At 68.6% G+C, this 12,657-nt stretch overlaps 2 protein-coding genes and 1 long non-coding RNA gene across 5 annotated transcripts in view; 1 reads left to right on the top strand and 2 right to left on the bottom strand.

Moving 5' to 3' along the window:
- The first annotated feature begins 1,308 nt into the window (after nt 1-1,308).
- CACNB3 (calcium voltage-gated channel auxiliary subunit beta 3) lies at nt 1,309-7,656 on the top strand. 3 transcript variants are annotated; one of them, XM_068212580.1, is made up of 14 exons: nt 1,309-1,489; nt 1,639-1,731; nt 4,509-4,631; nt 4,714-4,836; nt 4,913-5,028; nt 5,094-5,158; nt 5,250-5,269; nt 5,509-5,589; nt 5,784-5,842; nt 5,929-6,038; nt 6,126-6,277; nt 6,354-6,449; nt 6,532-6,681; nt 7,033-7,656. In XM_068212580.1, the coding sequence occupies exons 1-14, from the start codon at nt 1,448-1,450 to the stop codon at nt 7,315-7,317; spliced, it is 1,515 nt and encodes a 504-aa protein (XP_068068681.1). In that variant the 5' UTR covers nt 1,309-1,447; the 3' UTR covers nt 7,318-7,656. The 3 variants fall into 3 exon arrangements, with proteins under 3 accessions (XP_068068681.1, XP_068068683.1, XP_068068682.1); XM_068212582.1 differs by lacking the exons at nt 1,309-1,489; nt 1,639-1,731 and adding an exon at nt 2,740-2,834; XM_068212581.1 differs by lacking the exons at nt 1,309-1,489; nt 1,639-1,731 and adding an exon at nt 3,242-3,394.
- On the bottom strand, nt 4,951-5,600 carry LOC137487012 (uncharacterized). Its single transcript, XR_011005824.1, has 2 exons — nt 5,501-5,600; nt 4,951-5,170 (listed from the first exon to the last, which is right to left on the bottom strand). It is a non-coding gene; the product is annotated as an uncharacterized lncRNA (long non-coding RNA).
- A 783-nt stretch (nt 7,657-8,439) lies between the features above and the next one.
- The window catches only part of DDX23 (DEAD-box helicase 23), a 9,196-nt gene continuing 4,978 nt past the window's right edge, over nt 8,440-12,657 (bottom strand). The window contains 12 exon segments of the mRNA XM_068212652.1: nt 8,440-8,976; nt 9,359-9,533; nt 9,636-9,744; nt 9,844-9,869; nt 9,871-9,996; nt 10,468-10,701; nt 10,773-10,918; nt 10,921-10,943; nt 12,128-12,279; nt 12,385-12,462; nt 12,464-12,519; nt 12,522-12,610. Coding sequence (XP_068068753.1) covers nt 8,753-8,976; nt 9,359-9,533; nt 9,636-9,744; nt 9,844-9,869; nt 9,871-9,996; nt 10,468-10,701; nt 10,773-10,918; nt 10,921-10,943; nt 12,128-12,279; nt 12,385-12,462; nt 12,464-12,519; nt 12,522-12,610 — 1,438 coding nt within the window. The 3' untranslated portion in view covers nt 8,440-8,752.

Here is a 12,657-nt window from a genome sequence, read left to right as displayed (position 1 = left end):
ACACAAACCCTTGCACGCACGTTTTCCGTGCCACACGTAGATATTGCACATACACACCCTCCTCGCAAATTTACACGTCCTTGCACACACACGCACCCTTGCACACTCAGGCAGCCCCGTTATACACTGACACATAAACCCCTCAGTATTTGTGTGCAAACGCACGAATCCCCGTGTTCACGCACCCGTGCACCCCTTAGGTACAGCAGACGTGCACACAGGTGCGGGCGCACACGTGCAGCTTGCACACACACCCTTGCACACACACAGACGTTCACAGGGGCACGCACCCCCCTTACCCACACTCCACACACTTCATACACACCGCCTTGCACACACACGTACGCTCACCCCTTGCACGCTCACCTTTACACACACACACAGCCCTTACACACACCACCCCCACCTTCATGCACACAGTCCTTGCACACCCCTGCCACACACCCCTTACACACTCACAGCCCCCCTTGTTTGCACGCACGCACACCCCCCCTTGCAGATGCCCCCACATTTCCACGCGCCCTCATGCCCAGCTTGGCACAGGGCACCCCCTCACTACGGTCCCCACAGCCCGGACCCCCACGAGTGAGCGTGGCACCGGCCCTGCCGTCCCCCCGTGGCAGAACCTCCCCGTGCCCCCCCTTCCCTCCCCCGCAGCGGCGGCGCTGGGCCGCGCACCACCCCCCCCGTCCCGGCGCCGGGCCCCGGGGAGCGCTGATTAATCATTAATTAGGAGCCGCCGGCGGGGCCGTGTCCCTGCGGCCCCACGCGGAAGTCCCGCCGCGCGGGAGGGGTGGGGGGGGGGCCATGCTGGGGCTCCGTGGGGCTCCGGGTCCATCCCCGGCCCGCAGTCCCCTTCTGCCCCTCCGGTCCGGCGATGCTGCAGCACCGGAACCGGCCAACACCGCGGGCATGGCGGGGACACGGGGCGTGGGGTGGGTGGGCTGCGGCCCCCCACGGCCCCGCCTGCCCCACGCGGGAGACTTTGGGGGCGTAACCCCGTGGGGTGGGTTGATGCCCTGGCGTGGGGGTGGCAAAAAGGACCGTGGAAGGGGCACGGCGACTGCGGGAGCCGTCCCGGTGGGATGCGGGCGGAGGGGCTCTGGCTCGCGCATCCCCGCACACGCGTGGGCAGGGCTGCGGCGGCCCCGGGGGGCTCCTCTTCCCCGGTACCGCGCGGCCGGCCACCGCAGCACTGCGGGTTGTGGGCAGGGTCCGTTCCCGGTGCCTCCCGGTGGCTGCCCAGCTGCGGGGGCGCGGACCGGCCGCCACGGGGATGGGCGCGGGGGCGGGCAGGCGGGGGCGGGGACGGCCGGGACGCCCCGGCGGCCCCGTGTGATGCGGAGCGCGGCAGTGGCGGCGGCGCGGCCCTTCCCCGCGGAGCGCCGCGGTCCGGTGTGGGGCTGCCCCGCCGGGATCCCCGGGGCTCCGGTGGGTGCCGCCGGGGATGTCCGCCCCGGCGCAGCCTGACGCTTCCGGCTCCTTCCAGGTGAGCAGACCGGAGCCCTCCCGGCCGTCGCGGGCCCCGTGCGGCCCGGTTCGGTTCTGCCCGCAGAGCCGGGGGCCGCCGGTGGCAGCTCCGCGGCTGGGCCGAGCCGCCCGGGGCCGCCCGGTGCTCACCGCCTGCTCTCGCCGCAGAGCCCCCGGAGGCTCCCGAAGCGCAAGAGCCGCTTCAAGCGCTCGGACGGCAGCACCTCGTCCGACACCACCTCCAGCATCCTCCGCAGGCAGGTGAGCGGGCCGGCACCGGCACCTACACCGGCACCGAGACCAGCACCGGCACTGGGGCGGGGCAGCTCCGCCAGCTCCGGGCCCGCCGCTGCTGCGGCTCCGCATTAAAGCACGGACATGGGGTGGGGAGCGGGGAGCGGCCGAGCGTCTCCCACCCCAACCTCCGCACTGGAGGGAGCTCGGGGGCCGCCTCCGCCCCGCCGCTCCCCCGGGACCGGGGCTGGGCGCCGGCACCGGGCGCCGGTAGCATCGCAACAGCCGCTCCCCGCGGCTAAAAATAGCGAGTGCTGCGTCAGGGCCGGGCCGGCGGCGGGCACCGGCACTGCGGCGCGGGGGGCGGCCCCGGGAAACTGAGGCAGCGGAAGGGGAACGGGCCAGGCGGGGCTGTAGAAGGGGCCGCGGGGCTCCCCTCCCGCTCCCTCAGCCGGCACTGGGCCGCCTCCTCGCGCTGCCAGGGAGAGGCACGGACCTCCCCGCCGCCCCCCAGCCGGTGCTTCGGTTTCCTCCGGCCCTGAGCTGCGCCCCCTCCCCGGCCGCCGGCGGGTGAGCGGTTACCGGGGAGGCTCCGCGGAGGGCGGGGGGTTCCTGTCGGGGCGGCCCCAGGAGGCGCAGAGCGGCCTGAGCATCCCGTTTCCCTCGTGGGGTAGCACCTGCTGATCCGGTACTCCCCGGCACCCCCGGGGACCCCGCGACCCGGCCCAGCGCCCGGCTCGGCCCCTTCAGCACCTCGGAGAGGGCCCGGCTGGGCCCCGCCATGTGCCCGGTACCGGGGCCCGTTCTCCGTGCCTGGTGCCCGGTGCAAGTGTCCGGGGCCGGTCCCGCCGCTGTCCGAAGCCCCCACCCAGCGCTGCCCCGTTGTTCCCGGGCCGGCCGTGAGCTGTCCCGGGCCGGTCCCACCGGGGCCCGTCCCGCTGCGCGGTAACGGGGCGGGCCGGCCCGGTCCCCCGGGGCCCGTCGCTGCCCCCCTCCTCGGGGGCGGGGGGGGGGGGGGGGGGCGCGGCGGGGGGGCGGGAGCGGCTCCGGCCCCGCCGCAGGGTTCGCCCTGCAGACGGGGCTGCTGCCGGCTCGGGGCAAGACCGGAGCCGCTGCACCGGAGCATGGAGGTACCCACCGGGACCCCCCCTCCGCCGCCCCGGAACCCCGAGCGGCGCGCTGCGGGATGCTGCGCAGCCCCTCTGCCGCTGCCCCGGGACTCCCCTCTCTCCCAGAGCTCTCTTAGCAAACTATCCCCCCCTCCCCGGGCCACCGGGAGCTGCGCCGGTGACCCGTCCGGTGCAGCTCACCGGGACCGCTCGGGTCTCCCGGCTGCCAGCGCAGTCCCCCTCCCCCCCACCACGGTCCCCACCGGAGAGGGGCCGGAACCCCCCGCCAGCACCGGGAAGGGGGAACGGCGACCCCCAACACACACCCACCCACTCCCCCCCGGGCTGAGCGGCGGGGGCGGCTCCGTGCGCCCCGGGGGGGTGGTGGGAGGCGGGGGCGGGGAGGGGCGGGGAGGGGCGGTGGCGGCGGAGCGGGCAGGGCCAGCCGGAGCCCGAGCCGCAGCCGGAACCGGAGCCGGTGCCGGTGGAGCGGGGCGGGGGGGGGGGCGCGGGCGGCTCGGCTCGGCTCGCCCCCGTCTATGTCGTTTTCTGACTCCAGCGCTACCTTCCTGCTCAACGAGGTACCGGCTCCGGTACCGGCCGCGGTATCGGGGGGACCGTGCGCGGGGGGCCGTGGTCGGTTTGGGGGGGAGCTGCGCCCCCCGGGTTGGTGATGGCGCACGGGGGGGCTGTGCCTCGGGGGTGGGGGGAGCGTGCCCGGTGCGGGGCTCATGCCTGGTGCGGGGGGTGCTGAGCCGCCCCCCGGCCCTTTGTTCCTCGCCGCCGCCACCGCTCTCGCCCCCCCCACACCCCCCGGCAGGTACCGCCGGGACCGGGACCAGGCGGGAAGCGAATCCCGATACCCACGGCCGGGGGCCCCGCGAGGGCCGGTGCTCCAGGCCGAGGGGGCTGCATGGCGGGGGGGGGGTCGTGCATGAGGGGGGGGCTGGAGATGCTGTACTGGGGGACTCGCTGGGGATGATGGGGGTGTCGTGCTGGGGGGCCGCACCGGAACGCTGCGGAGCCATCCTGGGGATGCTGGGGGGTGGGGGATGCTCGGGGCGCGGTGACGACGCTGGGGGGGCCGTGCTGGGGAGGCCATATTGGGGGGGGGGGGCTGTGTTGGGAAACCATATTGCCCGGGGGGGGCTGGGGGGGGGGTGTCCAGGCTCCCCCCGGTGTGAGCGGGGTGGGATGTGCAGGTTAGCGGGGGGGCGGTGCTGGGCAGCGGCGCTGAGCTCAGCCCGGCAGGGCCCGGGGGACCTCGCGGGGGGGGGGGCTCAGCCACATTCAGGGACCTATAAATATTTCACCGCAGCTTCTGCGCCTGTTCCAGGCGCAGCGGGCGGTGGGTAAATACCGGCGCGGCGGGGAGGGGGGAGCCGGGGGCGCTGGGCTGGGCACCCCAGGGTGGAGGGCGGCAGGGGCAAGATCCTCATCCCAGTGTGACAGGGATCATCTCCCCATCCCTGGGCCTGCGGGGATCTCCCCCGTGACCCCCCCAGCACGTGGGGGCTGCACCCCAGGGCAGCTGTGCCGGGTGATGCCACCTGACACGCCAGGCTTGATGCCACCACCGTGGACTCCCGAGAGCTGGAGGGGGCCCCCTCCCGAGGCTGGCACCGCCTCAGCACGAGGTCCGTCTTTGTGGGGGCTCCCCTCGCAGCCCCCCGGCACTCAGCCCCGTTGCCCCAGGGCTCGGCGGACTCCTACACCAGCCGCCCATCCCTGGACTCCGACGTGTCCCTGGAAGAGGACCGTGAGGGCGCCCGGCGCGAGGTGGAGAGCCAGGCTCAGCAGCAGCTCGAGAGGGCCAAGGTATGGACGGGGAGACACCCAGGGCATGGCCCGGGGTTGCTGCCAGGGCCCAGGGGTGCTGATCACCCCCAAAAACCCCTAGCACAAGCCGGTCGCCTTCGCTGTGCGCACCAATGTCAGCTACTGCGGGGCGCTGGATGAGGAGTGCCCGGTGCAGGGAGCCGCCATCAACTTTGAAGCCAAAGATTTCCTGCACATCAAGGAGGTCAGCTGGGGGGCTGGGGGGTCTGTTCAGGGTCAGGGACGTCCCCTGCTCTCACCTCTGCCCTGTCCTCACCCAGAAATACAGCAATGACTGGTGGATTGGGCGCCTAGTGAAGGAGGGGGGGGACATCGCCTTCATCCCCAGCCCCCAGCGCCTGGAAGCCATGAGGCTCAAGCAGGAGCAGAAAGCCAGGTAGGGATGGGACCCCTGGCCCCACTCCGAGACCCCCAACACTCGCTCACCCCCTTCTTCCCCAGGAGAGCTGGCAATGCCTCGGGCCTCGGCGACAGCGGGAGCCGGCGATCGCCTCCCCCCTCCTTAGGTAAGGGCAGGTCTTGGCCCAGGGGAACCGTGGGCGTCCTGAGGGGGTCCCCACTTTACTATCACCAACCTCTGTCTCTTCTCTCCCCAAGCCAAGCAGAAGCAGAAGCAGGTGAGTCCCAGGTGCAGGGCTGTGCCCCGGGCAGGGGGCGGTGGGGAGGGGGCTGCAGGCAGGGCCAGTAGTGGCTGTTTCTGGGGTGGGCTGGGAGCAGAGTCTCCCCCTCTCTTCCCTTGGGTTATGGGGCTGGGAGGGCTCCGGGATGCTGTGACTCTCTGGAATAGGCTCGTTGACCCCTCCCTGGCTGGGGGTGGGAGCACAGGGCACTGACACACGCTCGTGTACCCCTGCAGACGCAGCACATCCCACCCTACGACGTGGTCCCCTCCATGCGGCCCGTGGTGCTGGTGGGGCCCTCACTGAAAGGATATGAGGTATGGAGGGGATGCAGGGCGGCCTCGCCGTGCCCTCGGGGTGGTGGCCTGTGCCCCGTGTCCCTTCCCTGCCCATCGTGTGCTGGCAGCGGGCAGATGGCGGGGCCGAGGGCGGCTGGCAGGGTGCTGAGCGGCTGCCACCTCCCTGCCGCTGCCATCTGCCGTGGCTCACCGGGCTGGCGGCCCCACGGCAGGTCACCGACATGATGCAGAAAGCCCTCTTTGACTTCCTCAAGCACAGATTCGATGGCAGGTGAGACCATCACCCCCACCCAGAACCCCCCTTCCTTCCACGGCCCGCGGGTCCCCAGGTGCCCACGGCGTCCCTGTGCTCCCCAGGATCTCCATCACCCACATCACAGCCGACCTGTCCCTGGCCAAGCGCTCCATCCTCAACAACCTGGGCAAGCAGGCGATCCTGGAGCGCTCCACCACCCGCTCCAGCATTGGTGAGGGGCCAGGCTCACCCCGGGGGTGCAGGGACCCCCTCCCAGGGCCAGCCCAGCCTGACACAGCCCCCCACCGTGTCCCCCCAGCCGAGGTGCAGAGCGAGATCGAACGCATCTTCGAGCTGGCCAAATCCCTGCAGCTGGTGGTGCTGGACGCCGACACCATCAACCACCCGGCCCAGCTGGCCAAGACCTCCCTGGCACCCATCATCGTCTACGTCAAGGTGTCCTCCCCCAAGGTGAGGGGTCACCACGGCTCTGGGGGGGGTCCTGGCTGCCCCCCACGGTGCTGTCACTCCTCTGTCCCCTCCCCAGGTCCTGCAGCGGCTCATCAAGTCCAGGGGCAAGTCGCAGGTGAAGCACCTCAATGTGCAGATGATGGCAGCTGACAAGCTGGTGCAGTGTCCCCCGGTGAGCCAGCCTGTCCCCCCGCCCTGGGGATGCCTGGGGGGAACCCGGAGCCCTCCCTGACCCCTTTCACCTGCCCCCCCAGGAGCTCTTTGATGTGATCCTGGATGAGAACCAGCTGGAGGACGCCTGTGAGCACCTGGCCGAGTACCTGGAGGTTTACTGGCGTGCCACGCACCACCCACCACACGCCCCCCACGCTGTCCCCTCACCCACCGGCCTGCCAGGCCTGCAGGTAACCCCATGGCCCCCTCCCCGCTCCCCACTGGCAACTGCCACACGGAGGAGGGCATGGGGGGGACACACAGCCCCCCACACTGTCCCCACAGCCCCCTCCCTCCTCCCCAGGGGCAGCTGGCACAGGGGTCCACGGAACTGGGTGGGGGGTGCACAGTTGGGTCACAAGTGGGGACACACAGCCCCACTCCGTGCTCCTTATGGGGACCCAGCACAGGGGTGCCCAGGCTGGGGCGGGGGGGGACATGCAGCTCCCCAGTCCCTTCCCTGCTTCCCACGGGGACCCAGCACAGGGTGCCAGGGCTGGGGGGCCACACGCAGCCCCCACCGCGCCGCCCCCCGCCCGCAGAGCCAGCAGCTGCTGGGGGAGCGGGGCGAGCACTCGCCGCTGGAGCACGACAGCCTGATGCCATCGGATGAGGCGGGGGACACCTCGCCCCAGCCTTGGGGGGCCGCATCCCGGCGCAGCTCGCGGCACCTGGAGGAGGAAGAGGAGTACGGGGACCCCTACCCCGACCTGTACCAGCCCCACCGGCACCACGGCAGCGGCCCCGGCACGCCGGAGCGCCCGAGCGAGCGCAACCACGACAGGAACTGGCAGCGCAGCCGGCCCTGGGCCAAGGACAGCTATTAGGGGTGGGAGGTGGGGGGCACGGCTGGGAACCGGCCCCCCCCAAACCCCGGGCGCTCCCCGCCTCGCCCCAGCCCCGCGCTGGGGGTGCTCAGACAATCGAACTCCGCACCGGCAGCTTCCTCTCGCCCGGCCCCCCCGGGCACGTCTTCAGCCATAAGCACAGTGAGGGGGGGGGCCCGGCGGCCAGGATGCCCTGGGACTCCCCGCCGAAGTTTTGGGGAGCCTGGGGACAGACACATGCCTTCGCCCTGCCTCAGTGTCCCCCCCCCCCCCGAGCCCTGCATCACAGGTTGGCTCATTCTCCGCAGGGCAGCTGCCATGGACAGTGGGTGCCACCCCCCCAAAAAAGGGGAGGTAAGGAGTGGGGGGCAGTTGTAGCAGCATCCCCCAAGCCCGCACAGACCCGAGGAAGAAAGGGAAGGTGCCTGCTCACCCCCGGGACCTGGCCTGCCCCCTCCCCACCCCTGCATGGGACCCCCGGGAGGAGTGGGTCACACCACTCGCTTCGCTCTGCACCGATTCCCCCCCACCCCCGGTCACCGCAGCCACCCCGCCCCTGCCCCCGGCATGGGGAGGGCAGAGTGGGGGCTGCACGGGGCGTGGGGGCTGCTCCACGCTTGCACCCACTGCCCCGTCCCCAACGTCCCCTGGCCATGCTGTCACCGCACGTCACCACAGTCCTGTAAATACGGCGCCCACTGCCCTCGGCTGGGGGTCCTGGTGTGGGCTGAGCCCCCCCGAGGCCATTACTGGTGGGAAGGGGGGGGAAATGGGGTGGGGGCCACAGATTTGTTATAATTTCTTTTGTAGAAAGCACTGATTTCCCTGTAATTGGTTTCAGAAACACACGAGTGCTCAGAGGTGCTGGTGTCTGTGTCTGTGGAGGGGACTTGGGGGAAGCTGGTCTGGGGAGGGGGGAGGGACAGTGCTGGTGGGTGCTGAGCACCTCGAAGTGCTCCTTTTGGGCACTGCTGGCTTCTGTCTCCATGGGAGGTGGCACCCAAGGGGCTGGGCCAGGGCACCCAGGGAAGGGAGAGGACGAGGAGGCGACACCGGTAACGCCGCTGCCGGTTTATTCCTGCAGCCTGGAGCTTCAGCTACAAAAAAAAAAAAAAAAAAACCCAAAAAAAAACCCTCAAAGAAATAAAGGATGAGATGCAGACAGTTCCCAGGACAGCCAAAAAAAAAAACCAGCCCCGCCCTGGCAGCAGGGAGGGACCGGCCCCCAAACAGCCTCCAGCAGCTCCTCTGCTCCGTGGGGAAAGTGGGGAGGGGGACTGGGAGAACAGGGGGGATGTTTTGGGATAATCCCAGCCCCAGTCTGTGCTTGTGGGCAAGTCCTTGGGTTGCACAAAGAGCTGGGAAAAGAACAGCCAGAGCAGTCCTGGCAGCCTCGCTGGTCCTGTTGTCCCCGGAGGGGTGACGAAGGGGGCCCTCAGGCGAAGATGGTCTCCTCCCGCCGCTTCTTGGTGAGGATGGTGCCCGGCTTGTGCTGGGCATCGGGGTGGTTGGCCAGCTCGGGGGGGCACGAGGACACGGGGCTCTCCAGGATGGCCTGTTTGAGGTCGTAGAACACCGTGGAGTCCTCCTTGGTGAGGAAGGTGATGGCAACACCGCTCTTCCCTGCTCGGCCCGTCCGCCCAATGCGGTGGATGTAATCTGGGGGGGAAAACGAAGGGCTCAGTGTGGGCACTCACCCACCTCCAAAAACCAATGCCAAGAACCCCCCACCCCCCTGACACAGGCAGCATTGGGGCTGGGAATCCCTCACACCCTCAGCACTGGGGCTGGGCACCCCCTCCATCCCAAGAACCAGGGCTGGGCACCTCTGCAACCCCCTTGGTGAGGGCAGTGCCAGCGCCAGGCACCCCCTGCACACCCATTACCAAAGCTGGGCAGCATCGCAGCCTCTTCAGCGTGGCAGCACCAGGGCTGAGCAAGCCCCCAAAGCCACTCCGGTGCAGGTAACATCAGGGCCAAGCACCCCCAGCATGGGCAGCACACCCCCCCACTGTCCCCCTCAGTGCCCCCCAGGCCTCACCCTCGATGTTCTTGGCCATGTCGTAGTTGACCACCATAGAGACGTCGTGGATGTCGATGCCACGTCCAGCCACGTCCGTTGCCACCAGGATGTCCTTGGCCCCGGCCTTGAGGTTGGAGAGGGCGAACTCTCGCTGCTCCTGGCCCTTCCCACCGTGCAGGGTGCAGGCGTTGTACTGTGGGAACAGGGGGGGGTCAATGGGGGGCACATCACGGAGTCCCCGGGTGGGGATGAGGGGGACAGGGCTCAGGGTGACCCCCTCCCAGCCCAGCCTCACCCCCATCTTCTCCAGGGACTTGGCCAGCACATCGCAGCCCTTCTTCTGGTTGACGAAGATGATGATGGGTGGGTCGAAGCCCTGTTCCAGGATGGCCAAGAGCTTCTTCCTGTAGAGCAGAAAGAGGAGGAAGAGATGCTGAAGCGTCCCGCAGAGTCCCCTTCACCCTCCAACCCCCAGGCCACCCCCAAAAATCCGTGCTCCCCACCTCTTCTCGGACTCGGACATGAGGAAAAACCTTCTGCTCCACCCTCTCGTGGGGTTTGCCGGCGGAGCCGATGTAGACCACGGCCGGGCGCCGCAGGTAACTGCGGGCCAGGCGCTCCACTGCTGGTGGCATGGTGGCCGTGAACATGACAGTCTGCAAGGCAACGGGGCAGTGACATCCCGTGAGGTGGGCAATGCCCCCCCCGTGAAGAAGGAATGACCCCGGTGGGGCAGGAATGTGCTCCCATGGAGCAGAAGCATCCTCCAGTGAAGTAGGAACAACCCCAGCGGGGCAGGAACATCCCCCATGGAGCAGAAGCAACCCCCTCAGTGAGGTTGGAATGACCACTGAAGGGTAGGAGTGTTCCTCTATGGAGCAGGAACATCATCCGGTGGGGCAGGATTGTCCCCCGTGGAGCAGAAATGCTCCCCACAGGGCAAAAATGTCCCCTTGTGGGAGCAGGAATGACCCCTCCATGGAGCAGGAACATCCACTGTGAGGCAGGAACATTCCTCCACAGAGCAGAAATGTGACTCCCATTCCCTCAACCCCTTCCCCCAAAAGCCCAAGCTGTCCCTCCTCACCCCACAGGAGCCCTCCTCGCCCACACCCACCTGTCTGTACTTGTTGCTTCCCAGACTCAAAGTTGGCCAACATCTTCTCGGGGTCCTCAGCCTCGTCGGTGTCGGGTTTCTGGTTGCTGACGGGCATGTGCTCCAGGATCTTCTGCACGTCGGGCTCGAAGCCCATGTCGATCATACGATCGGCCTCGTCCAGCACCACGTAGGTGCAGCGGCTCAGCACCAGGTACCGGTTCTCCAGCACGTCGATGAGCCGGCCCGGCGTGGCGATGACGATCTGGGGGGCCGGGGGGTTTGGTGGGAGCCAGCCCAAGGCTGAGCTGGCCCCCCTGAGACCCCCACACTCACCTCGCAGCCCATGCGGAGGCGGAAGCCCTGGTCCTCGCGGGAGATGCCGCCGATCACGGCCACGGTGCGGATGCCCAGCGGTTTCCCAAATTTGATGGTTTCCTCCTCAATCTGCTGCGCCAGCTCACGGGTGGGGGCCAGGATGTGGCGTAGGGCCCCTGGTCTGACTCCCTCGATGCTGCAGCATGGCAGGAGATGGTTGTGTCACCCAGAGTGCCACATGTGTGCCCTCCAGTGTCACCCCATCTCCTCCACCATGTCACCCTGTAACCCTGCCTCAATCCCCCAACAATGTCACCCTGTCACCTCCACAGTGCCACCCTGTCCTGACCCCTGTGCAGTGTCACCCTGTAACCCTGCCTCAACCCCCCAACAGTGTCACCCTGTCACACCATCCTGTCACCCCCACAGTGCCACCCTGTCCTGACCCCTGTGCAGTGTCACCCTGTAACCCTGCCTCAACCCCCCAACAGTGTCACCCTGTCACCCCCACAGTGCCACCCTGTCCTGACCCCTGTGCAGTGTCACCCTGTAACCCTGCCTCAACCCCCCAACAATGTCACCCTGTCACACCATCCTGTCACCCCCACAGTCCCCACCCCTGTGCAGTGTCACCCTGTAACCCTGCCTCAACCCCCCAACAGTGTCACCCTGTCACCCCCACAGTGCCACCCTGTCCTGACCCCTGTGCAGTGTCACCCTGTAACCCTGCCTCAACCCCCCAACAATGTCACCCTGTCACACCATCCCTGTCACCCCCCCACAGTCCCCACCCCTGTGCAGTGTCACCCTGTAACCTGCCTCAACCCCCCAACAGTGTCACCCTGTCACCCCCACAGTGCCACCCTGTCCTGACCCCTGGTGCAGTGTCACCCTGTAACCCTGCCTCAACCCCCCAACAGTGTCACCCTGTCACACCATCCTGTCACCCCCCACAGTGTCACCCTGTCCTGACCCCTGTGCAGTGTCACCCTGTAACCCTGCCTCAACCCCCCAACAGTGTCACCCTGTCACACCATCCTGTCACCCCCACAGTCCCCACCCCTGTGCAGTGTCACCCTGTAACCCTGCCTCAACCCCCCATCAGTGTCACCCTGTCACCTCCACAGTGCCACCCTGTCCCCACCCCTGTGCAGCGTCACCCTGTAACCCTGCCTCAACCCCCCAACAGTGTCACCCTGTCACACCATCCTGTCACCCCCACAGTCCCCACCCCTGTGCAGTGTCACCCTGTAACCCTGCCTCAATCCCCCATCAGTGTCACCCTGTCACCTCCACAGTGCCACCCTGTCCCTGACCCCTGTGCAGTGGCACCCTGCCACTCCACCCCGTCCCACGGGCAGTGTCCCCCCGGCCCGCACCGGTCGATTTTGGGCAGGGTGGTGATCCACACGAGCAGTGGGATCAGGAACGCCGCCGTCTTGCCGCTGCCGGTCTCGGCCACGCCGATGATGTCCCGGTTCTGCAGCCCGATGGGGATGGCCTGGCGCTGGATCGGGGTCGGCTCCTGCCGGGGGCAGAAGGTTGGGAGCAGAACTTCCCCTGTTCCCCCTCTCCAAATCCCTGGGGACCCCTTTTTCCCCCCTGCCCAGCTCCCCCTCTCCGTGCCCACCTTGTATCCACACTTGTCAATGACCTCCAGGATGTGGGGGGGCAGGGAGGAGTCCTTCCAGGAGCGGATGGGATTCGGGGATCTTGCCCCCCTTGGTGGTGATGCTGTAATCCTCGCGGAAGATGCGCCAGTCCTGTCTGTCATCTCGTCCAGCTTCTTCTGGGACCAGTGCCGGTCATCCCAGCGCTGCTTGGCCTCCTTCTTCCGCAGCTTCCGCAGCCGCGCCCTGGCCGGAGGGGAGGGAAGGGATGGGGAAAGGGAGAGGGACGGGGA

Source organism: Anomalospiza imberbis, chromosome 22, assembly GCF_031753505.1.
Source record: "Anomalospiza imberbis isolate Cuckoo-Finch-1a 21T00152 chromosome 22, ASM3175350v1, whole genome shotgun sequence".
Classification (NCBI taxonomy): domain Eukaryota; kingdom Metazoa; phylum Chordata; class Aves; order Passeriformes; family Viduidae; genus Anomalospiza; species Anomalospiza imberbis.
This window is presented reverse-complemented; position numbering and strand designations above follow the sequence as displayed.